The 27,653-nt window shown below is 29.6% G+C and overlaps 1 protein-coding gene across 6 annotated transcripts in view; it reads left to right on the top strand.

The window, feature by feature from the left end:
- The window catches only part of nAChRalpha6 (nicotinic acetylcholine receptor alpha6), a 249,650-nt gene that overhangs the window by 157,138 nt on the left and 64,859 nt on the right, over positions 1-27,653 (top strand). For 5 of the 6 annotated variants that reach the window (XM_088257907.1, XM_088257904.1, XM_088257906.1 and 2 more), the window contains 2 exons: positions 16,754-16,798; positions 20,831-20,940. In XM_088257907.1, the coding sequence (XP_088114033.1) occupies positions 16,754-16,798; positions 20,831-20,940 (155 nt within the window). The remainder of the gene's footprint in view (positions 1-16,753; positions 16,799-20,830; positions 20,941-27,653) is intronic. The other variant, XM_088257905.1, reaches the window with a different exon arrangement.

The raw sequence follows: 27,653 nt of genomic DNA, 5'->3' as shown, positions 1-27,653 counted from the left end.
TCACCACAGACCAAGTAATAACAAAAATTTATGTGAAGCGCAAATATTCACCGTTTGAAAATATTACTCATATCGATAAATAGTATGGCGAATTCGAACATACACAAAACTATATTTTACACAGGGAGTTGTGTGTAGCCTAATTATGTTATTCATCAAATATATAAATGGGTAAAGTAAAATATACATCGAAATCATGGTATTTACAAATTTAAATTTAAATTTCAAATCTGTTTTTGAAATTATTTAAACATACAACATATACAATCATTTATTCGTCATCTACGAGTACATGAAAAACGAGCTTTTTCAAAGCAAGGATTATCATAAATATTGTCATTACCGTTGATATTATCTAAGCGGGATTATTTTTCGTATTATCGCAATCGCTTAAACAAAGGTGAGTGAAAGATAAATTAAGCTCTAATGCACAAATATGGAAACAGAACATTCTAATTTTATATGAAGCGGAAATAAATTCATACATAATATTGTAATAAAATTGTCTTCAATTGCACTCAGTTCAATACTGCAACAGCTTTGGTAATATTCACCAAGCACATAAAACACCAATGGTATAGTTTTGTGTATCAGTATTTCTTGAATCCAACCAGCATATTGCTAAAAGCATCTTACCCTACTAAGTATTTCTATCACGGGTACACGAGTCGTGATTTGGCAGAAGCTTCCGTTTACGTTGGTATCGTTTGTAAGGAAACTGAAGAGGACTGCATATAATGCAACAAGAGTCTCCTATAGACAGAGTCGATACACAATATAAGCTGATTATAGGGTTGCTACTTTTAATAGCGTCTTTGAAAATGAGTGCTCTTATAAATATTTTTTTATTTGTAATTTTCTGAACTTTATACAGTCAAAGCTAAAAGATGGTATTTTAAAATAGTTTTGAAAATGTTTAATTCTGAAAATTTCTTCTTACCTTCATCCGTGACCAAATTGACGCAATATTAAGATGATCGTTAATTTTATCAAGGCAAAATAATAAGTCTTACGTTTAACGTAACAATTCAGGGTAACATGAAATAAATATTACGGAGAAAAAAGCTAATATTTATTTTGACTCGCTTAAGAATCGAACCCATGACTTCCAGCATGACAGATAAAAACGGTAACCACTACACTATGGAGGCAGACCATTAAATGCTTTATTTTGTATTTAAAACAAAATGTTAGAAAGCGTACTTGACAAAAGGGAGAAAATATTTTTATCTATTAGTAAAACATTTTTCCGTTGCATGGTATTTTGTTGATCAATACTCGTCTAAAAGATATTGATTATATTGTGACGTTGTTTTATGATTTTTAAACGTTAAATATTTTGAACAAAAGTTAAACTTAAAGTTAACAGGTTATCTTTAATTTTAGCTGGGGGGGATGTTTTTCTTAAACAGTGTTTCGTTAATACACCCAGAAGATCAAATATAGATTGTTTCACAATTGTTATCACACAAATGAAATAAAGAAGCATATTTTAAAATTAAAGAAGCATATTTTAAAATTAGATAGAGATAGAATCAAAAATGCCAGGACCAGGGAAATATGCGAGATCGAAGATGTCGTTAGGTGGGGAAGGCAACGAAGGAGACAATGGTATGCGCATGTGAGGAAAATGGAACCATCCAGACTCCCCCACATCGGACTGTACGGCCAACCCCATGGTAGACGACTCCCGGGCAGACCACCAAAGAGATGGGCCGATAGCTGGGAATCGACGTCACAGGAGACTAATCCCTCTTAAAAACAGGCCGCAAGGCCTATAATAAGAAGTAGAAGAAGAATAATATTATAAAATTGTCTCTTCAATAAAGAAAAAATAAATCCTCAGTTAGGTAACTCTTTTTCATCAGTTATTTATGACCAGCAACCAGCAGCAACCTGCTTTCACCCCGCTTATCACCCTTGTTCAAAACAAGCGAGCTTTTGTATGCGAAACATATACTCCAACTGCGGTTAACGGTCGAGTTGTATGAATGCAGTTACCGTCCAAGTTGCATGGATGCAGTTACCCCAGTAATTTGTATGGAAAGTAGTTTCCTGTGTTCGAAACATGTGACGGATTAGTGATTTACCTATTACAAGTGCCATCAAAAGTTTTCTATGCTACTTTGTTTGATAGGGAATCGAATTTAGAAGACTTTTATTCATAGCCTAAATTAACTTAATCTTAACTAACCTAACTAACACGTATATTAACGTTATAAAGTTTGTATTCTTTTTCCTCCTTTTCTTCACTTCTGATAATGTTTGGAGTACTGCATTGAACTAATATAATGAAAATAACTCCAATTTAATTAAGTTATGAGGTGAGAATCTCACAAATATTCTAGAAAGTCTGTAATATTTAAGACTATTGTAATAATACTTGTAGGAAGATAAAAAATTGTAACATTTTTGGTCTTTCAGATTCTGAGTCAGAATTTTTGGATCCTATCCTACTCTAATACAACTACTTTTGTGTGATAATTTTGTTAAAATGAAATGTTTGTGTAAATGATAAAAACACAAATATTCCTCTTTTTTAAATAAAATTAAATAGACCAATAAATTAGAAAAATGTTATTATAATATTTACGTGATTAAGATAATTTTTTATTTGAAATATTTGCGACAAAATTTCTATTACTTTTAAATTTAAAAAAAGTAGATATAAGTGGTCAGATTAACAACTTGGACAAAATAACAATTTTATTATTATATTTATTAGTTAACTGTACCCAATACATTTTAATAAAGTTACGGAATGAACATATAATAAATAATATACATGATATTGATACTAATGTGAAGAGTTCATATTTCATACCGATGGCAGAAAAAAACATTGTGAGTGATTTTTGTATAAACCTACCTATGAGCATATGAATTGTCAGAAAGTTCAGAAAAAATAAATCTCAAATCAGTGTTTGATACCTAAAAATAAATGTCTTAAATAATGCTACAGGTGCTAGTGATAAACATATCTTACACAAAGCTAAACATAATTAAAAGTTTTATAATGCACTAGTGAAACATTAAAATCCAGAATACGGAAGACGGAATTTCAAATATATAAAGACAATTGCTTAAATATAAAATTAAAAGTGTTATTTTATTTTGGTTCATTAATATAAATAAATAAAACTAATACTAATAAATAAGTGCCGGGAGATCAAGACCTTTCAAGAGATGTCAGAGAGGGGGTGGAGAAAAGTCTACATAGGGTAATTCGGCAGTATCCATTATCAAGGCTTTATGAATATATTTAAAAGTTCATACAGTCTTGTATATAGATATTACTGCATTATCCTCCTTTCATCAGAATACGTCAAGATGTGCAATGGATTTTTTAATTTTATCACTTATGAATCTCTTATTGAGAAATTAAATAAATACAAGTGATCATAAATAGTGTATGTGAAAATTAAGAAAAAAATCAAATATTGTTCACTGACATAAAAATAATAATCAATGAAATAAAAGTAAGAATATTATAAAATAAACAGATATCTATTTATGGCATAAAAGTTCAAGTGTATCCGCCGATAACGTATTTGAACAGTTTTATTGTTATCCGTTACATGAGAAAATGCCCCTCTTGGAGGAAGTGGTTCGCAAAACTTGGCATCGGTCTGAAATATGAATGAGATTTTTATTTGAAATTCAACAAGTAGTAAATGTGGCCCGAAATGTTTCAGTAATTTTTCAGCTATGAGAAAGAAATTGACTCACACACAAACAATTACCATGCCTTGGCAATGATTTAGGAGAACGATTTAATAGTTACAAATGTAACCAAGATAAATGAAACCGGAATAATTAATGATTGATGTAATAATTTATTCATTTAAAATATTATTAAATTTCTTTTATGAGCTTTGATTCGTATTTAATTGATTGGATAAACATTCAAATTGTAATTTGAAATCCATTGACCGTATGCTGAAGCGTTTCCGACTTGTTGAAATAGGATTTAGAGCAATTAAACCCGTACTCTATAATAATTGATTCTGTTTATAGGGCCATTACAAAGACCTATATCCTATCATAGCTCTGACCATAATTATTCCAAAAGTGTTACATATAGCGGTAATAAATTGTAATTTCACGAAAGTAATAATGTTTTAAATTCAGTTGATAAAATTGAAACGATAGGTGTAAGTATTAATAATAAATTATATGTCCCCTTCTAGTAAACTCACTATGAGATTATGAATTCAGCATGTGAAGAGGAAAAATATTTAATTACGTCATAAAATTATTTTTTTATTGTAACTAAACTAACCAACTAACCATCACGCCACTTCCCCGCAGAGGTAAGAAGAGAGAATATAACGTTACACCTTACAGTATTTGCAAACAATTTTCACCTCTTCCATATTCATGCATGTCCTCATCCATACCCGCCAAATTTTGCGACTCCTGATATGACCACTTTCAATTATTAGTAATACTGAATCGTACTACGTTTTCTTCAGTTTTCCTCTGACCTAAGTTTAAACTACATTCTCCATTTAATATATACATATATTTTTTAATTAGTTTATTATATTGTAATATCATAAAATAACATGTTTTATTCATATTAAACGTTTTTATAATCAATGAAGATAAAACATAAGAACGTAATACAAAAATGTTATTCAAATCAAAGAATAACAATATTTAAATTAACTTTATTATGAAGCGTAGGAGAATACTTATAAACTCCGTGACAAGGTCATATCACAAAGCAAAAAATCTTGAAATCAGGAGATTGAATACATTGAAACTTGGTTGAGCAAGGTATTTGTCTTAAGTTTCCTCGAAACCCCGACAACGGAGAGAAGTGGAAACAAATCGTCGAGTCGGGTATAACCGATTAACCGTTTTGTAAAGTTATATGCTCGGTCTTGTTGGATACTTAGTGAGCCTTTGTTTGAACTAAATGGTCCCTAGAATTCGGAGACCGATGTCAATTTATCAAATATTTGCCCTCAGCCAAACAATAAATTGGTTCGGGCTCAGGAAGACCAACCCGAATCCGTCCGACAGTCACTATCTCGGTTGTACTTTGGTCAGGATTAAGGGTGATCTTATTTTATACTGCTAGAATAAGCAGTGGGCATTAACCGGGACATTCCGGATCTAAATTGGATACATTTACTTGAAATTAAGTTACAAACGACCGTATAGTAAAACAACCACAGTCTTATAAGATTTCGAATAAATAAGAAATCAATGACACCATTTTTCTTTATACTTATATGAGTTTAAAGAAAAATTATAAGATCGCTTATTCGATTTGATGAAAATTCTTTATTTTTGGTATGACATTCGAATAATTTGATTTTATTCAACGGATATACAATACATGTAATTAATATACTATTATAATTGTCTCAACTAAGAAGCTACTATCGTTTTTTTTAAAAGCCAGAACGATCCATAGATTTATACACTTGTGTTTGTATCGCTTTATACGTTTGTTTTACATGTATTCATGAAGAAATGTAGATGCTTCTTCTCCAGTTGAGACACCATGAGTGTATAAAAAATCATCCGTAGGCTGAAAAAAAAACCAGTCATAATTTTTTTTTTATAATTTATGTCAAACAGTCCAATCAATACCTATTTTTTGTCAATTTTTCTTTATGGTTACTGTTTATGATAGTCAATATGTATTCTATAATACACGAGAGATTGTAGATTAAAATTTCTGTTTGTTTTATACAAAAAATATAATAAAATGGTTTGACTTTTAGCTCTCTTATCGAATGAAAAACTCTTTTTAGCTACGTGTATTTTAGTTTTTCTTACGCTTAGACTGGGATCTTAAATGTAATGGTGTTTACCCTGCGTTCAAGTATTTAACGACGTAGATAAATCTACCTTTATATGAAGCTCTTGTGATGATAAGTATGTGCTTTAATGGAAATATATGTATATGGAGAGAAATATCTCTGGAAATTTATCAAAGGACGAAAAACAAGCTTAAAAGTACCTTTAAGGTACCTTGTGTTAGATATTAATGTCTTAACATAATTATGATCTCGCAATCATAATATTTATGTTTATATAAGGGATTTATTTGTACCCTGAAGGGAGCAATAGAGCCTTATCGCAAAATCAGCAAAGGTCGAACGTGGGTCAATGAATAGATGCGACTTATAAAGCGATAAATGAGGTTTATGTGTATGCTGGGTGTTGGGTAGTTAGGCGATATGGAAATGTACCAATAAAACTGACGCAAATTCAGTATGTGTTATGTCAAGTCGTGTTTCTTGTCTAAATAATGTCTGTATAATATTACATCATGTCACTTAGTGCGTGATGGATGTTCCTTCACAGCTGCTAAAAACTTGATCTGACTCTGTAACTTGGTTGACAACTCACTCAAAATCATACAAAAACGTTTCTATGCTAATTGGAATATTTAATGATCTAATTACGGTATTCATTAATGAATTCAATATAAGGGCGAAAAAAAAGTGTCTTTATTGATACAAAAAAGGTATGTAAATGAAGGGTAACATTTACACAATCATTCAAATTTTTAGGGACACTTATCTGTTTTACATAGAAAGCAGGTTCAAAGTTAAATTTATTTTTTATTTTTATAATTATTGATATCATATATTTTGTCCGTCTCCGTGGTGTAGCGATCAGTGCGTTTAGTTATGGTGCAGGAGGTCCCGGTTTGATTCCCAGAGCGGTTAAAATAAAATAAAAAGTGATTTTTCACTCTCATATTGACTAAATATTACGCTGGACTAGAACCTGAAGCGCGGGACTGTTTCTCATCCCTTCATGTATTTAACGATCGAGATAACATTACTTTTACATAATGCAGTGCCTTATGCAAAACGATTGCGGATAAGGGTTAGAAGAAGTATAGTCTTTGAGATTATGTTTGTGTTCTACTATGGATACGCATCCCTCAGTGCCTCTACATAAATACATACCTCCATCATTTCCTTTCCCTCATAGCAGTCATGTCTTTATGGGAAAAGGTACAATATTGCATAGGTCACTGCATCAGATTGGTGCAATGTTTAGTTTATCGTTAATTATATGAAGACAAGGTGATTAGTCTTACGCTTTACGCAATCTTCTTCTTCGTTAGCCTTCTGTCCTCCGCTGCTGGTTTTAAGCCTTTTCCGTATCCTTCCATTGTTTTGGTCTGTTGCTGCTTGTAGCCAATTTATACCCCCCACAGGTCTTCCGATGCCTTTTTTGCTCTCCCAAGGTCTTAATCTCAAAATTTTAGGGGTCTACCTTGTGGGGTTTTGTCTTGCAAGATGTAAGGTAATATCATGCTGCAGCTTATATCAAATAAATATTAAGATGAAAAAAAGTTAAATTCATTTTGATTCCCCTTAAAATTAAACCTGGGGCCCCCGAAATGGTGGCCAAACTTGGTAACTACAACACTATAGGGGCGAAAATGTTTTTTTCTCTTTTCTTACATTATTTGTCTTTCTCTCTTTCAAAAATTTTATTTTTATACAAATGTTTAATTATAATAATTTAATTTTAATGACCTGATTTTGGAATTATTTTCCGAAACCGGTAGTCAAAAATAAGGGTTTAAATAAGTGGTATTACACATAGTAAAGTAGAGAGTGTTTTATTACTATACCTACCACAAAGTTTTAAATGCTTTTAATATTCAAAATATTTTTTTTGTATCCTTTTAAATATATATTACGCCAATAACATAGTGGTTAGCTTGCCTGATTGTCACACCGATGGTTAAAAAAATATTTAAATTAATCTTTTTGAGTTACGGTTCTACTGCGTCACATGAGCGATACAGAAATTAATGTTTCAACGTAATATATTTTACGTTAGGAGAGCTCTGCCAAAGGGCTTATCACAGCATCTTTGTTCCATGTTATATCAATATTGGCTGTCAAAGTTGTGCTCAGACTGAGTATGAGCACATTTAAGTTTGAGATCCCTTGTTAACTCTTAAGGCGAGACTTTATCAAACTGGAGAACCGATAGTCTCGGGGGAAGGAAGAGATACTGTAGCCGTAACTACTTGCCAAACTTTAAATTGTAGAACAGTATCACGTTAAGATTTTAAGGCGACGCACATTGGGGTAGGATACTTCGAAATTTGTTAGAAAATACAAAAATTACTCAATGTTTATCATTTTGTAAGAAATAACGAATGTTTTATTCGTTTCAAAATGCTGTAACTAGGCGAAACAATTTGATCACTCCTTTCAAGAACGTCATAAATCAAAAAACTTGATTTTTCATGAGAACGTTTTTAAAGCTTAAAAATATAATACAATGTATTAAAAATAAATATAAGGCCACTTATTGATTATTTTACTGTGTAACAGATCTTTTTAGGTAAAACCTGAAGGTTTTTTCTCCATTTGAAAAATATTTAGTACATTTACAAAAATTATTTAACTATACTTTTTGTTCAAAATGCAAAAACAACACTTTCTGCCCCGTAGCGAGTAAATGTTAAGTTTAAAATATGCCGTTTTTGCTGGAATACAGTACATTTTCTGGGCATTCCGAAAACATGCACAACTGAAAATTGATGATTTTTGATTTATGATGTTCTTGAAAGGAGTGAGCGAATTGTCAAAAATAAAGTTTTATACGTTTTTTAACAATAAAATCAGTATTTGATTTTAACATTTATGTTTAAATTTTAATGGAGAAATCTATAAATATTATATAAAAATATTCCATTAAAATCAATCGTATCGGTAGTAGCGTGGTAGGAAGTAGTCTAACGTTTGGTCGGTTTCGAACGCTTCGTTGTTTATAATTTATTTTTATTTTTATTTTTAAATGAATAACCCTCAAATCCTCTACTTCTAGATACTTGTCGTGCAAGTAGGATAGTAAGGATAGGAAAGGTAAATATGTCACTAGAGTTGGACACAATACAGTGGAGCTGGTCCCAGGACTCCGTTGTGTATTGCCAGTTAAGTTCTCGCTGAGAAGTTTTTATTTGCTTTTACTGATTTCAGTATACCGTTCACTCTGTTTCCAGCATTCTCATTCCTTTTCATATATTCATCAATATTTCCATCCCCAGAAAACATACTTTTCAAACACATCAAAGTTCTTCCAAGATTTTTTCATTTACGAATATTTTACACCCAGATTAAAATTCATCGCTTTTGAAAACCATGACATTTAAATTCGTCAAAATTCATCAGTTAATCACTTTATTTGCACAAATTATACACCTTTATCACCAGCACCTACTGGTTTTCTCTACTATCGGCAAAAATCACAGCATCGTTAGCATACAAAAGGCAACAGATGGTGAAATTTATAATTTTCATTTTAATTTATTACATTGAAATGATATTACGTACGAATCTAGAAAAAATATTTAAAACCTTTTTTTGCGCGCTTATCCCTCAAAACTTTTTCCATCACAGATGAATACAAAAATATAACTACATGATCATTTCAAAATTATATCCTGGTATAACCCAAAAGTAACTAAAAGTTTTAATGAATTAAATATTTTTAAAAAAGTAGAAAAACATAAAAAGTAAAATATGTTATACACGTATTTTAATTTCTAAAGTATACACATTCAATATTTATACCTCATCCATGTAAGAGGACTTATAGAACTACAAATTTATAAAACTATAAAAGTAAAAAAATATTAACATTTTCTGTATCACAATACAAGGAATTCGAAAAATGACGAAATATTCTGTAAAAAGAAAAACTTCACTTATCCTTAACATTATTTATCATTTGATTCTAACTTAATAACAAACTACGCCGCTCCTTCACAGGGGTAGGTAGAGAGAATAAAACGCCACACCACTCTGTCTTTGCAAACACTCTTCGCCTCATCCACATTCATGCATCTACTCATACATACCCGCCGATTATTTCAACTCCTAACCTGACCACTTTTAAGTATTTGGCAAACGTTTTCTGAAATCAAATTGCATAGGGTTTAGAAATAACAATTAAATAAAAATACGTTAGATATGGATGAGGCTAATTTTGATACGGTATAACACAAAGAGATGTAATGGCTTAGTCTATGCACTTAAGTAGACAAATCTCTCTGGGTTTGCTTCTCAGTGTAGAGTAAAAACAAATAAAAACAATAAATTCCAAGTATGTAGCTTTTCGACGTATTTATTTTACCACTGACCGGGTTTCATCATCAGATTGACGACTAGAGAAAAAAAGTATCTTAAATAGAGCAGGAGTGAAAAAGCATGATTTTGTTGACGAAACGATATAAAATTCATAATTTTTTCAGGATGTCCAAATATTTGTTAAAAAATTCTATGTTAAGCTCTACTAAAGAGTTATTTAAGTTTTTAAGAAAAATGTAATAAAAATGTATAGTTGTAATATTATACGTGTATAAAGTGATCACTCAAAACCAGTCTATGACAGATCAAAAGCCCTGTAAATGCTCAGAATTCAAAAATTTTCAAGATCCATGTTGAGATATCAGTAAGAAAACTGATTTAAACCACAATGAATATAAGTACTCAATACTAATTATATTTTATTGATCGTAACAACGCAGAATAGTTGCTGATAAAATAAACAAGTTTCAAGAGAAATTGTCGGTATTTTATTATTTTTATAAAATGCCGCTTCATGTACTAAGATTAGCTGATAATTTAAATCTGTCAAAAATGTTGAACTATCAGATGGAATTTTCCGATTCCAAAAATACATTGTGTTTTTACATACCTACAAAATGCGATAAGTGTATTTCTGGAATTTGAGTTCCACTTTGTGATGAAATTATTACGTTTTCACTCTCTGCTGTAAAGTTATACCAGATGCCACTTTACGGATTAAACAACACGATTTAGATATATTTGCATAAGTATGTGTGTCATGTGGGTGTATTTGTAATGTGAATGGAATACTGATACAATTTAAAAATGTAGTCCTTGTTACTGTCGGGAGTGGTTTTTATATTAATTGCCCGCGTGCATGCTCCTGTGCCCGTAGTAAATCGCAGTCACGAAACCAACTTCTGGAGAAGAATTACGGTTCATAAATAAAAGTCTGTCTCTTTTGGCGGGGCTTTGCAAAGCTCGGAACATTTGAGCCAATTCATATTTGAACATCACACGCCAAGCGAGAAACCTCACCGGAAAGCCTTAGATGGCAAAATATATCTTCCAAATTTGTCTAAAGTTGGGACACGCGTGAGATATTTCTCTCAGTAACAGCGCGCCATGCCGCGAATGGGGCTACTTTGGAAGTTATTCCGCCAGGATGGGTAATTATTATGATTCTTTTCGCTTTGAGCTGGCAGAACTTTTCGTCAAAGTGTTGAAAAAACGAAGAAGAGTACTTTCATCATTTAAGGGATAATTAATTTTAAACGTACTTTTAATTGCGAATTATAACTCTCATTAAAAAGACCATTTTATATTGGTTTCATTTAAATTTTCTTCTTCTTTTTCAAACCCTTATCCGTACCCCAATAGTGCGTAGGTATATATTATATAAATGTAGTGTTATTTTGATCGTTAACACATGAAAGAAAGGTGATCAGCCCTCCGTTTAGGTATCAGGTCCAGGATAATAATGAATAAATAGTAAAATGAAAAAATCACTTTTGTTTATTTGATGTTTTACAGGAGGGGTCCTAGGAATCGAACCCGGGACCTCCATAATAGTAGCCGTGCGTGCTGACCATAACACTACGGAGGCAGATAAAATATAAAATGTATATATTTATGGTTAACATATTATAATTTCTTGGATAAAAAAAGTGGTTTGAAGGTTGTATCCGTTTATACAACATTGCATTTGCTGTATTTTTCTTATATTTTTGCAAAGGAGGGGTTAAATATTTTATGGCGGTTAACTTTCAAGAACGAATATCCTCCATCTTAGAACGAGTATCTCAGAAGGAGTATCTTCTTGCAGCGAGAGCTCGTCACTTCTTGTTTACACAACCAAATTTATGTGCTTTCTAAGAAGGAATATTACTTTCTTCGTAAGCACAAAAAATATTCGAACAAACAATCTAGAAAAGGTAAATAAGAACATTTTTCTCGTTGCTACACATTGAAATACAAATTTAAATTGAGATATTAAAAAAATTATACTTTCTGAATATAAATGAATTCATTACTAACGTACTTCTAGGCTATAAATAATAAATGTACGTATGGGTTCGAAAATTCTACCCAAAATTTGCGATTCCAGCCATCTTCCTGAGCTTTGCGATTAATGAAAAGATATTTGAATATTGAAAAAGGCTTTATGGCACATCAGTTCATTTTTATGTTAAGTATTTCCATGTTTTATTATCAGTCACACTGCAGACATAGTAATAAAATGGTTCTTTTTATTTTATTAGTTTTTCAATTTCACCAAATGTTAAAAATAGGTTTTTAATAAAAGTTACACTTTATTCAAGGGAATTTTTGATAATTATTTTACTAGACTAAACTAAATATATATATTTATACACATATGTATATATATATATATTTATATATATATTTATATATATATATATATATATATATATATATATATATATATATATATATATATATATATATATATATATATATATATATATATATATATATATATATATATATATATATATATATATATATATACCATTTCAAACATTGTACTCGAATCATTAGAATTTTCACCAGAGACATCTATCGGTGAGATGAAGAAGTTTTGTTTATTAAGCTTTTTTTTATTATCTTTTTTTTATTAAAAAATAATATGAAAAATAACCCCTGTAAATGGTGATTATCCAGATTTGTGAACAAGTATTTGTATATACACATATATATATATATATATATATATATATATATATATATATATATATATATATATATATATATATATATATATATATATATATATATATATATATATATATATATATATATATATATATATATATATATATATACACAATATATATAAATATATATATACATATATATATATATATATATATATATATATATATATATATATATATATATATATATATATATATATATATATATATATATATTATATATATATATATATATATATATATATATATATATATATATATATATATATATATATATATATATATATATATATATATATATGTATAAAAGATACAAAAATCTACATTCCTATTAAAGTTCACCGAGAAATAATTTTTAGCCATCAAGAAAATCTTTTAAACTTACTATTATTTTGTAACAAAATATATTTATCACAAAAATAGATCCATTTGTGTTTGAATTTGTGTAATAGCCGTACTAAGTTCTTGGAAGCATGTATGTACATTTATTGATTATTCTGGATTATCTTTCACAGTTTTTATTAACTGAGTGATTCCCGTAGCCGGTGGATAGCTAGGAACTGGGTAGGTGTATTAGTTAGATGGTGGAGTAGGGGGCCTCGTTCTCGCTTTGGTATGTAGGCAAATATTCTAGCAAATACTGTTGGGAAAGCTTCGATGATAATGTCCAGGTATATATCTCCTGCATGTCATAAAGATCGTAAAATTTTCAAAATAAAGACATATAATAACATTTTTTATATTAAGCAATATTAATTTTGTGATATGATAATAAAATAAAATCCTTATTATTCATCGTTCATTTTGTGAAAAAAAGTGAACGATGATTGATGGGGGATGTTAGATACTATAAACTTGCTATTTATTTTTCTAATATCAAGTTTTTTCATCAAAAAGATCCATTTGTTAAATGTTGCTAGTATTTTTTAATGTTACATGTAATAAATAAAAAATACTGGTGTGTTTTTTTGAATTTTCTTAGACTACTCAATGTTTTATCTTTTTTCTGGTATCTACGTTCAAGGGATCTTGAAAGCACTTAGGATTTGAAATTCTACTATTAAACTGTAATATCTATCCATCGAAAGCTCGCTCTTAGCTTCAATACCTTGTCAAATCAAAGTTTCACCAAGCTGATAACTTCATTGCATAATAATTTTGAGGACACTGAGAAGTATGTTCTCGAGATTGGGTAAGATCAGAATATATCAACCGTAAAGGCCTTAATTGTATTATGAATTTTAAAAGTTATTACTCCGTAAAATAAAAAAAATTATAATATTGAATTTTATTTCGATTTTAGTGACCAAATTATAAATAAGAATACTAATTTCTTGAATGTTTTTCGCAGATACTTTGTGGCACATTTTATAAGCGTTATAAAATTAAACAACTTTGTTCTAATTATTAGTACATTTTAACCTACCAGTTTCGACAAGAACCTTGTCATCATCAGGGTTTATAAAATTCTTAAACATTAAAGACATTAAAATGCCTGCTCATAGTTAATTACATTCCATTACCAAAAACTTCCTGTAATTAACTATGAGTATTTTTAATGTTTTAGAATTTAATACACCCTGACTATGACAAGGTTCTTGTCGAAACCGGTAGGTTAAAGTGTACTAATAATAAAAATGTGGTTAAAACAAAGTTGTTTTATTTTATAAAGAATATCAAAAATATTACCATAAATATTACCAACATAATATTACCAAAAATTTGGAATATTAAAATATTCTGATATTATTTGAGAACTTCTCTAGATTTTTTCGACCTGTTAAGCGAATCCCGAAACTCTACTTGAATTCCCTGACAAATACCATCGAAATTGGATTTTTATTTCATAAGAAAAGCAGTGACGTGATAAAGTTTTATTTGGTTACTGTACCACATGTTCAATATTGTATTTTATGGGGAGGAATAAGTTAGGTTCGCTAAAATGGGGAAGTCCGACTTCCGACAGGAAAAGATTCCGGGAAATGTTGCAGACTAAAACCGTTGAATAATAAATGGCCAACTAGTCGGTGGGTGAAAACATGCCGATTTTTTTTAAATATCAAGGATATTAATAGATTTTAAGAAGAAATATAATTATTTTACTACGTTATTACAATCTTATACGAGTATCTGCCTCCGTAGTGTAATGGTCAGCACGCTCGGCTACCGTACTGGAGGTTCCGGGTTTGATTCCCAGGGGGGGGTTAATTAAATAAAAGTGATGTTTTCACATTAATATTTATTCAATATTACCATGGACTGGTACCTGAAGCGGAGGGCTGATCACCTTTCTTTCATGTGTTAACGACCAAGATAACATTGCGTTTATATTATGCAGTGCCCTATGCACCATTGAGGTGCGGATAAGGGTTTGAAGATGTTTTTAAATACCTTTTTTGTTTATTGACTTTTTTTGATGAAGTAGAAAGATACAAAAAATAACATTTTATAATATTTTAACATTTTTATACACGTATTAAAAAGGGTTTATTTGATAAAAAACAAAACAATCTTGAAGATATATGACTTTGAGAACGGAAGGCGTATGGTAAGTATTGGAATTATACTAAGCCTACATGTCTTTTCACACTCCGCGACATTCGCGAAGACTGTGAGGGGATCGCTTCACACATAATACTCCTACAAGCTGGCTGCATTCTCTAGCATACTTCCAGCCAACCGACGTGTTAACAAAAAGCTGTAAGCCTTCAAAGTCGGATATTGCGACGCTGAAAAGGCCACACGACTAATCAGCCAAAATGTACTCTCCTCGCCGTTTTGTTTGTGAGCAGTGTCGAAAAAAGCCCGTTTTTGTACTACGGCAGATTAAGCCATGACAGAATTCCATTAATTCCCATTTCTCTGTTGTCTGTGCTGCCGGAGCGATATGAATAGAATAGTGCGCGAACATAAAGTCAAATTAGAAGCGGTTTTCCATTTCACGAATTACTTTTGCGAATGAAGAATTATGACTTGTAAATACGCAAGCGTTCATATACTGATAACCCAACATTTTATACACACTTTAAATCACAACTTTTGAAGTGTATATGTAAATATATATATATATATATATATATATATATATATATATATATATATATATATATATATATATATATATATATATATATATATATATATATATATATATATATATATATATATATATATATATATATATATATATATATATATATATATATATATATATATATATATATATATATATATATATATATATATATATATATATATATATATATATATATATATATATATATATATATATATATATATATATATATATATATATATATATATATATATATATATATATATATATATATATATATATATATATATATATATATATATATATATATATATATATATATATATATATATATATATATATATATATATATATATATATATATATATATATATATATATATATATATATATATATATATATATATATATATATATATATTTAAATATATTTTTTTATATAAATAATTTACGTAGATAAACGAGCATATACATACATATTTAATATATTTGAGGTTCAAAAATAAAAAAGAAATTTGCGCTACACAAATATATAATGAAGTGGTGATTATCTTGTTACAAGCATTTAGGTCGTAAATTTTCCGACAGAATCGTGTGAAGGATCCGCGGAAAAAGTTTTTTCACGTAAATATAAATTTCCTCCGTAATATTTGATTACGTGTAACGTATTTGAACTGAAGGGTTGCCCATAAACATGTCCGAGTATAATGTGATCGTAATGTGTGCATAATATTAAGCTAGCATCGGCTGAAGTAAAAGGGGGGAGACCATTCATGTCGCCTTGTCCATACAACTGTTGCATGAAATGTTCAGTGGGTAACTTTACTAACGGCCAATGTTTCCCTTTCTGTTGTATCTCACATATAGGACGAGAAGAACCAACTCCTTATAACAAATATATGGCTGTCTTTGGTAAGTGTATATGAAAAAATGCCTAAGATAAAACATATTGTTTACACATACGGCAGGTTATATAATATATACTTTCTCGTATATATTGATGTCGAATAAAATTGCCACACAAACATAATTGAAAAATCAATAATAATGAATAATATTCTACTTTATATATTAAATATTTTTACTTGACATTAATACTCATACATTTTGCGAAATATATGTATCCGTAAATTTAAAAAAAAAAATCAATTTTTTACTTGCTCTGGATACTACTTACAATTTTCAGTACATTGTTTTCAACCTTAATACATTTGTAAAATACGAGGGTTGTTATTTTTAATGACACCCATTAACAGGAATCATTAATAACCTCCATAACAATTATGTTTGTTTTATTTTTTGTGTGAACACTGCAAGCAAAATTTACAAGCAAATTGTAAATCGTGAATCATATAAATAATTTGAATACAGATTGCTTCTGCATCGACTGCTGTAATAAATTATTGTCATTTTGTGGACTACAATCAATTTATATTGTGAAATTGGAAAATTCAATCGCAAATATAAAAACATAAATGTATCAATGCATATACGCAGACATTGATTGCAGGATAATTTGAAATGAATTTAAACAACCTTTATTAATTTTTTTGTTGTAGAATGGTAGTTTAGGTAGATATTATATAATCTGTAAAATGATAAGTTAATTATCCTGATTTTTTTTAAGGGTCTCGGAAAATTTGGTTGCAAAAACAAACCGAATTGATTATACTAACGAAAAAAAAAATAGTTTGCAGGATTTCCGTGACTCTGTCCACAATTTCGGGGATAAAGTTTAACTGTATTATACTCGGATTAAACCCTTTACGAAGCATCTGTTGCTTAATAGTTTGGTTAAAATGATACAATGCGCGGTGACCCTTTCACTTCACAACAACTGGTGATACAAGTTTCTCTGGAATATTGCATATTAAATTATAATCCACATTTTATTTCTCCTGGGTATTATTATTCTCATGATTATACAAGAACAGTATAAAACATTTTATAATATCACGCATATAGATGAAGAATAAAAAAAAATGGTCTCCAGTAATGAAACTTTTTAATGATATACATTTGATCGTGATTAGTTGTGTCAGTCAAATTAATTCCTTTCACAATTAATTGTCAAAGTCCTAAATACACAATAAGTATACAACCTGCCCTGTGTGTAAAATATATTAATAAATAATGTCCATGTTTAAAATAAGAAAATTAAATACTTTTTTGCCGCCTTTGCGAAAATGATATATTTATACTTAAAAAAATATATAACCTCATATAATTTATGTAATTATTATTAAAGCAAGTTAAATGGGGATTTATTTTAATTGGTCAATTTTATTGTTGTTTATGATTTATTTTCAATGTTTTATTTAATTTATATGATTTATTTTCAATGTTTTATTTAATTTATATCAAGCAGAATAATGGGGTAAGGTTTAATTGAAATTTCATAAAGAGTTTTTAAAGTTTTGGTAAAAGTAGTTTATGGCGGTGCAATATATTCTAAATAATATTCCACTAAACACAACAAAGTAATAAATGACCATAACTTAACAAAATAACTAAACCACAAATCAAAGACACACTTACTGATTGACGCATTTTATTGGCTGCACTCACCCGATGTTTAACCGGTTCTCTGCCACGAACGCGTTAACGCGCTCTCCGATTCCGTGCTCGCCAGTCCGGCCATACAAATTGAGCGCGTAAAAGCGCTCTCGTTTGGGCTTGTCGCAAGCCTAAATCAAATCCTATTGCACTCCTTTTAAAATAATAATATAAAGGGATATCTATTAGAAAGATCAAAAATACTAAAATATTACAATTTACCGATATTATCAAAGTTACAGTCATCGTTTTAAAAGCTATAACATTTTTGTTGAAAAAATCACGGCCTGCTGGGTACGGCCATATTAATACCTTCCGGCTTGAATGGGTTAATGAGGGGGCGGTGAAGTTAGTAAAATGTGTTGCAGCCATTCCTTTACAAAAGACAATTATTCTTTAAAAGTTTGTGACCACTTACACCCTGTGACGTGGTAGTAGCATATTATGTTATCCCCTTTTTGTTTAATCCCGTTTTGTAATTCCAAAGATGACTGTTGCATGGTTTCTCCACTCCCTGGTCAATTGTTGTATGTGTAGTAGTGTCTATATTAATATTAATAATTGTGCAAACGCTTATTTTCATTTTAATGGTCATTTATGGTTTTTGTTTCTTCAAGTTTTGGGAATAATCAATAAATTTTTCTCTTCTGTTTGCAAGTGATTGATATTTCTATATGAACATTTCTAATTTTATATTTAAATATTTGTCACATACAAATACATACTACTTCGAATATTATTTATTATTGATGAATTTAAATATTAAACGATGGGTTGAAATATAAAATTTATCTCATCAGAACTTGATTAATTAATTTAGCATAACCTCTGTGGATTTACATGATGATTTAAATATAAAAATTAAACACTTGTATAAGACAACTTTTGAGTTATTATTTACGTAAATACGACGAGTTTTATGTTACACAAACACGGTTTGTATTTTGACCTGTTAATGAGAACATCTGTAGCTCTCGAAACTAGTCATGTTTACATTCATAAACTCAAAAGTTGGGTATTATAATTGTTTTAATTTTATGTTTGAAATAAAGAATTTATATTTTCTTTGAATTTTTATGTTTGAAAAAAAAAAGTATTGTAAAATGTCTATAATTTAGCAATGTACGTATTTATTCTAAAAAACCTTGATTTTCAACCGATATTGATAAAATTTTACAACAAAAAAAAATATTTAAAAAGATTAGAAATCGATTCAAATAAAAAATTAACGTTTGAGGTAAATTTATTTAATGAATCCTAAAAATGATAAAATCGCCATGTTACTGCTTAAATGCAATATTATTTTCTTCATGTTAACCATCCTTGCATGTAAACATATGCTTAGTAGTTCCTTGTTAGATGCCTTTTATAATACGGTGTTGTACTAGAATAGAAATCTATTTCGAATATGCTTTGTGTCGTTTGTCCTGTAAGAAAAACTTCAAAACATTTTAACTTGTTTTTTTTCTACAAATAACACTATTCAAAATTAATGATTACTTACTGAAAAACTATAAATTATACTCACACGTTATGTTTTCAATTTACACAATCTCACTTTCGAAGAAAACAAATACAAAACAGAATAAAATTGACTTTTTTATTAGTTTTATAGATATCTTTGTAAGCTCGTAAAAATTGGTGAGAAATAATATTGTAAAGTGTTGTTATACTACATTGTATTTCAAATTTCACCATATGTACAAAGCTTTAGTTCAAACACCAATGTTAAGTTGCAAGCAGAGTAGCGCTTTCTTCCATCTTTGCATTTCATCTTTGGACACTTTGAGTTCATTATTGTTTTATATTATAGCACATTTTTCACACAAAACTCTTCACTGATTACTCACAACAACAAATTACTAACTATCTCATGCAGCTACATAAGTCTTATCCGATACATTGCTAAGTAACTACTAGTTTTATGGTTATTTTGTCTTAATGCCAATAGGCGTGTCTTGTTTCGACGGTGTCCGCAAATCGGCGGTACCTAATCGGCAGAATAATCGTAAAATACCAAAAAGCTAAAAACTTCATTACCGTAATTTTCATATTTGAATTATTTACACTTTCAACTTAATCGCACACAAGAAAAATTTTCAAAATTACTCTCGCAAGATGCGTTAATGACATCGACCAATGAAATGCTACCGGCTCATACGTACCTTTGTTGTATAACACTCGATGCACAATCGGTCGAGCTTCCACGTAAATACAAGACTTGAGTAGTAAATCTAGAGTAAATGTGCAAATTTAAATGAACAGGCGACGATTTTGTGCTTGAATGTTAGTTCGTGTCATTAGCGCTTCATAAATGTGGGTAGTTTTCCTTTTCCTCCGAGACACTCGACTGCTGAATAATATTGTCCAAATGTGTGAATGCTTCAGGAGTGGAATGATTACAACCTGCGATGGAACGACTCGGAGTATGGAGGCGTGAGGGACCTTCGGATCACGCCCAATAAGCTGTGGAAACCAGACGTCCTCATGTACAACAGGTAAGATGCACTCCTCGTAATTACGTACTTCATATTAACAATTTTAAGTTACAAAATAACTGTAACTAGTGATCTATTGTAGTCGTACTTTTATTACTAATGTTTTCATTCAAATCCATGTTAATCGTGTTTTTCCACAGCTATGCTAACCAGAGACACTTCTGATAATATTCCAGTTAAAACCAATAACAATCTTTAATTAAACTTTAACGACTGATACTATTCAACTGAACAACGACAAACCCTATCAAAAGGAGTTTCTCTTTGATTATTTCCTTTGACAACATTCCACATTCTACTTACATTCGTTTGATCTTTACTTTACTTCAAGAGAAACTAAACTTTTTAAAGAAATTTAATGATTCCTTCATTTCTGCATCAAGTAAAAACTATTCCTTTAATTTGGATACAATAAAAATAAAATATATCTTTTTTAAATGATTTGTTATAAGATTATTATACTAAAACATACCAACAATAAAAAATAAGAGAAATTTAAGATTAAATGAATTTACCACACTTTTATAAACAAAAACACATCGCTTGTTACCCTCGTTTTATTCAAATAAGATATTTGAATATAACATCCTCGTAAATGCATATTAAAGTGCTTTCTTCAGTAACAAAAGCTAGTGGTAGATTGAAGAAGACATGCTAAGAAGATGTGGTTAACCAACATGTTGAAAGGAGTTTTCAGGTCGAGTTTAGTTTGTCTGTTCGCTGAGATAAACATAATCAAGTTGTCCTTGTACTTAATGGAACCTATGTTTGTACCAACTTGCATCTTAGTTAGAAATTGCAAACGTACTAATTGTAATGAGGGTAACAAGTATTATTTAGCACATAATATAGGATCCCTCAAATACTAATGTTTAAAATACCTACATATTTAATAAAATGTTTTTATTCTTCATGTTTTTAAATAAAAGTAATCGATAATATGATAATATTAAAAACACATAAAAAATGTGTGAAATGAATGAGCAAATATGTGAAGTGTATGCACGATGCTTAAATTATATTTTCACTCCGAGAATTCCATTTACAAAACGTAGTACCTTAGAAAACCGTGAGAAAAATGATAAAGAGCTTTTCTATTTTTTAGTAAACTCCCCGCTTCAGTCCTCGCATCAATCAAAGTCTCTTCCATTCTGAAAGGAAGAATAAAAAATGCAAATAAAAGTGGCGCGGTATTTTGAAGTTTATAGAGATTCACTACAAAAACAGATTTTTCGCGTGACAAATCTTTATAACTCTAGTACTACTCGTAGTCCAAGGGAGAGTGTTTGTATTCTCAACCTTTTTTTTCTTTTTAAATATTAAATTCATTTCAAGTTAGCAAATAATAGCCGCTTTCAAATACACATTTGTATGTACGAGTATACATTAGTGCCAAGACCCTCTGGGGTCTCGAGAAAACCGTTTGGTTTAACAAGTTCGTCGTGAAGTTTAACGGGGAACTTACAAATTTAAACTAAAGGCCCAGCCTTTTTGGATACAAAGGTAGAGCACCAAACAAAGAGGTAGATTCGAAACTTTACACAGGGTCGGGCATTGCTGATTGCGAAGAAAATTCTATACCCTTTAAAATTGCTACCGAAGCTCTAAATCACAGTTTCTTTGAATCAAATACGCATACTCGTATTACATGATTGCGAAAGTCGCATCAAATATCTGTAGAAAATTTGATGCATACTGTATCTTTTAGTTGAATAGTAAAAGTCGGTATTAAAGAAACGACATAAATCACTTTAATATAACGATTTAGTTACTACTTCATTCAAACAATAACAGGTGTACAAATAAACGTCTTAAAACATCAATAAATAAAATAAACACACTTCGTTCTCCAAATATATCTACTGTACACAAAAGTGATTTGTACGCATTGTTTAATAATAAATTTAAATCCAATGTCCTTATATTTCAGCGCAGCTCTACTGTTACTAAGATGATCAACTGTTTTTTGTAACTATGTAGCAAAATTTTATGGAATGAAAATTATATTTTTTAATTAAGAAAATAATCGTAGTGTACTTACTAATTGATGACTTTTCTAACCTAAAAATTAAGTAAAATACCTAATTACGTATCATTAAAACACATTAAAAAATATTTCCTTCTTGTATAATTTAGATAAAAAAACTAATGCTTTATGGTTAAATTTATCTAGATAATAACACCCACGCAAATCAACTGTAGAAAACCATTACCTACTTGAAATTATGTATAACCTTATAAAATTATGTAAAACCATGTGTATAAATTGGCATTAATAAATGACGTTACGGCTCTACAATAAGAAACGACCCCGTCTCTGGTCAAGCGAATGGATTATCAAACGTTGGCCCGACAGCAAAAAAGATAAAATCTTTCAGCATTAGTTCGATTTAAAATAGTTTAAAACGAAGGTTCAAACTCCAGACTGTCACTCAGCTGTCCAAAACAGAAGCCATACTTAATTGATGGCGACTAATTGCGCAGGGTTGAATCGGCGCAAGATAAGCCCTTCGGGATCCAACAAATTGGGTGTCATGCCAAACCTGGTCTGGAAACAAAGCAGCTACGGAACCGGACTTTACATGACGAGTTATGCCGGTCCGGCAAAGTACAGAAATCAACCGTGACATTTGCAACAACTTATAAAGGTAAACTAAAAATATTATGACCTCCGCCTTGGTGTGGATTAAAGTAACACGGTCACAAAGTGACAATACTTGTCTCTTCCCCTTATGCACTTTAGAATCGAGTTACATTTTAAACCCGTTAGTTAAATCATCAAGTGTTATAAAGTGAATATTGACTTTATTAGTCAAACAAATGTTCAAGACTTAATATTTATATTAAACTTCTTGGAACTGGCATGAAATATGCCCATAAAAATTGAACGACTTGAAGATTTCCAAATCTGCATACCTTTCTTACACTTAAGAGTAATGAAAAGCTTTGATTTTAGACAAATTTATCTGAAAGCATAATAAAATATGTTATTTATTTATCAGGGTAACCGAACTTACAACAAAAACTGTGAAAACATGTTATTTCGGTGTTCCCTATAAATATTTGCTTACACAAAAACACAAACCGTCAACTATTGACAACAAGTGTAACAAAGGAATTGTCAACCACAAAAGAATAATGCTTGTCAATATTCGATCGTAAAAAAGTGTTAAAAATAAGGGTTACGTAAAAAAAGTGTCGTGTTATATTCTACTCCACTAAATAGCATTTTGGATAGACATATTTTTCGCTAAGCAAGCAAGTTTTCTATTTTTGGTCATGCTGTATATTATTATTATTATTATTAATAAAAGTGTCGTGTTATATTCTACTCCACTAAATAGCATTTTGGATAGACATATTTTTCGCTAAGCAAGCGGGTTTTCTATTTTTGGTCATGCTGTATATAGGTGTTGTATGTCCTGGACTTTGTGGATTGTCGCAGTTGGATCTCAAAGGCTTCGATACCATGAGCAAGATTAGAGGGGGATGAGATGAGCCTCTTTGCAAAGGCATGTTTCTTACTGTTATAGCCGTTTTGTGGAGGGACTAAACCATGAGTGGTTTTCTATGGTGGTCGTATGTAAGACATCGAGCCGTTGTTGTGGTCCACTACTGCCCAAGGGGCCTCACTAACTGGAGGGTCATTCAATCTTACACAGCTAATCTCATCTCGTTTTATAAAACATATTTTATCTCAACTTATTAACAAACATTAAATAATCCATCGTTAAAATGTATTTTTAAGCACACCTTTTATGAATTTATTATGATGATGATTTAAATTCTACTCATATATTTATGTTTATTTCTAGACATATTCAATCAACATTTTTTATAAATTTAATTCAAATTATTTTAAATTGTATTTTCAAATAAACGTCGCAAAAAATATATACATAATTGGCGTTTGAACATTTTCATAAAAACCTTATTATGATAATGTTGTATGACTAACATGGGAGATTGTACAAAAAATTTCAATTTAAAAGTAAGTAAAAATATTTTAAATTGATATTTGTAAAAATAACAGATATTTTTAGTGAAATGTTATATTTTAAATTATAACATTACACATTGTATACATATCAAAAAAGTTACATAACATATTATTACATCAAAAGCAATTTCAAAATATGAAAAAGCTTTTAATATTTATAAGTATCGTTAAACCTAATACAATCTTTTTGTGACACATATCTCTACCTAGACAACTCCACAGTACAGTTTGAACATGTAATAGGTATTAAGAGGAGACAAGAAAATACGTCGATGAAAAACGTTTTTTTTGTTTTAGCATGCTGCCTTAATGGTAGAATGCACATCTTTTTTTAAAAATGTCATCTCAATATACTTTAAGGTAGAGCTTTTAACGCGATTTCTTAAAAACCTATTTTGTGATATAACTGCGCTTGTATTAATAGCTATACGGTTTTAAATAATACTTACATAAACACGACATTTTTAAAACCATTAGAAATGTTTTTAAATTGGATGAACAAAATAATGTAACCTTAACAATATACGAAGATTACAGCGATGCATCTTTAAAAACAATTGAAATTCGAGAAATAACAAAAAATTAAATTCAGATTTTTTTTTAAACTAACTAATTAAAAATCACTCGATTTCCACAGGGTAGACAAGAGAGAATATGACGCTATACCAATCTGTCATTGGAAACAATCTTCGCCTCTTCCATATCCAAGCATTCCTCAATCCAACTCCTAACCTGACTACTTTCAAGTATATAAAATACTAGATCTTGGCAAAAAATAATTTTTTTGAATCGAGGATTTAACAGTATTTTATCTTCCAAAACGTTTATTACTATGTACATATCTTTTCTGGCGTAAAAAGATTAAGCCCCCGATGAAGGATTATGTCAGACGGATTATATCACAGCTCGAATGCCCGCAAGAGCCTTAGAACACTCTTAAAAACATTATTATTTTTACTTGGTTTTTGAACTGTAATATTTTACATAAATAAGAAAAAGGAAGGAAAAATAATATCTGAAAGCTAAACGCGGTGAGTCTCAGCGAGAATTTTCATAATGAAATGTGTTTTTTCCCATTTCAGTTTTATTGTTCTCAAAACAGTTTTCCGGGCTTCGCTGCTTGCGTGGTCCTGCAAAGCCATAAACAGGAGAGATATCTTAAGAAACAAAACTCGTTTGTCTCCAAAACTTTGGATACCATTATGTCCTTGAGACTCATGGTAAAACTGTATTTGTTTGAGAATATTGTCTTTTTATTTAATTTCAAAATTAATTTTCATATAAAAATACTATAGATCACGTAGGTATCACAAAATATGAAAATAATCGAATAAAATTCTGAAACGATGAAATAAAATATACAAATTTAAAACCCACATAATAAATTAGTTTACGTTAAAAATATTAATTGAGCACTAAGAAATTTTTTGAATTAATTACTCTTTAGAAACAAGTTTTCTGTCGCAAAACTGGTTGATATTTTAATTAAGTTACAATGAGATATATAGTATTTTTTAACAATGTAATTTCGCTAGTTATAAAATAGAAAGTCCGAAGGAAGTGCTTTCAATATTGATTACAGAGAAAAAAGTAAAAAATAAATTGACTTACCAGCACGCCACTTTTCCGCAGGGCGGAATTAGGCAGAGAGAATAGAACGCCATACAATCTGTGTGAAAACAATCTTTGCCTCTTCCACATTCGTGGATCTCCTCATACTTCCCGCTTTTTATTCCGATTCCTGACATGACCACTTTAATATTGTATTCACTTGTATATTATTTACTTTTAGATTAAATTGTACAATATTTCCTAACATTCTTACAGAGGGCTTCTTTAAGGTACCGTGGTACTCAAATTGCATAACCAATTATTTATTTTACACATTTCCATTATAAATAGTTCAGATAAGTATCAGAAATATCGAAAGGATGTAATATTATATGATATAACATTAAAAAAATTATATACGATAATCCGTAAAATTTTCGAGTAAATTCAATATGTTGCTTTTATTGACTCTTTTGTTAGTACGACAAATTCAATCATTTTTCTCCCATTAATTGATTCGGCAGTCATTTTGTGGTAGTCTTTCCATTTTAAATAAAAATTTTGCTTTGTAAAGTTTGAATTAAAAATCAATATTTTTTATGAATTAAAAATCAATATTTCTCTCTCTAGCGCCATAATACTGTGTGATATGAATTTAATATTTTATTTGATGTTCCTTTATATTTTACCCTTATTCAAAACATATTCATCCGATATTGTGTAAAACTCTTACAAAAGTTATATTTAAAAAAAAATACACATTTATATATTCGAAACGTTCTTAATAAATATTATGTGTTTATAACACTGAAATTACATTTAAATAAATACTTAAATTTACCTATTACATCAGAGCTTATTTTTAAATACTTATGTAATATTATTTATACAAGTAATTATCCATTGGAACAATTGAAATATCGAGAGTATAATTAAAATTCATTATTTGGATAATGAATAGAGAATTATTCCAGGATATTGAGAGGGATATACAACATTATCAAATAAGGGTAAATTCACCTGAATAGAAATATTCCTAATCACTTTACCACAGTGTAGGTGGTTCTGATGTAGGTCAAAGGAGTGAAATTAAGACTTCCCTCGGGGTCTAAAATGTTCCGTAAACTCAATAATTTATAACTTTGACAATTTATCCGAAAAC

The sequence above is a fragment of the Brachycentrus maculatus genome, unplaced genomic scaffold (genome assembly GCF_059751285.1).
Source record: "Brachycentrus maculatus isolate JH-2025_06_01 unplaced genomic scaffold, ASM5975128v1 h1tg000089l, whole genome shotgun sequence".
In the NCBI taxonomy this organism is placed as follows: Eukaryota; Metazoa; Arthropoda; class Insecta; order Trichoptera; family Brachycentridae; genus Brachycentrus; species Brachycentrus maculatus.
Note: the sequence above shows the minus strand (reverse complement) of the source record. Positions and strands in the feature narration are given on the sequence as shown.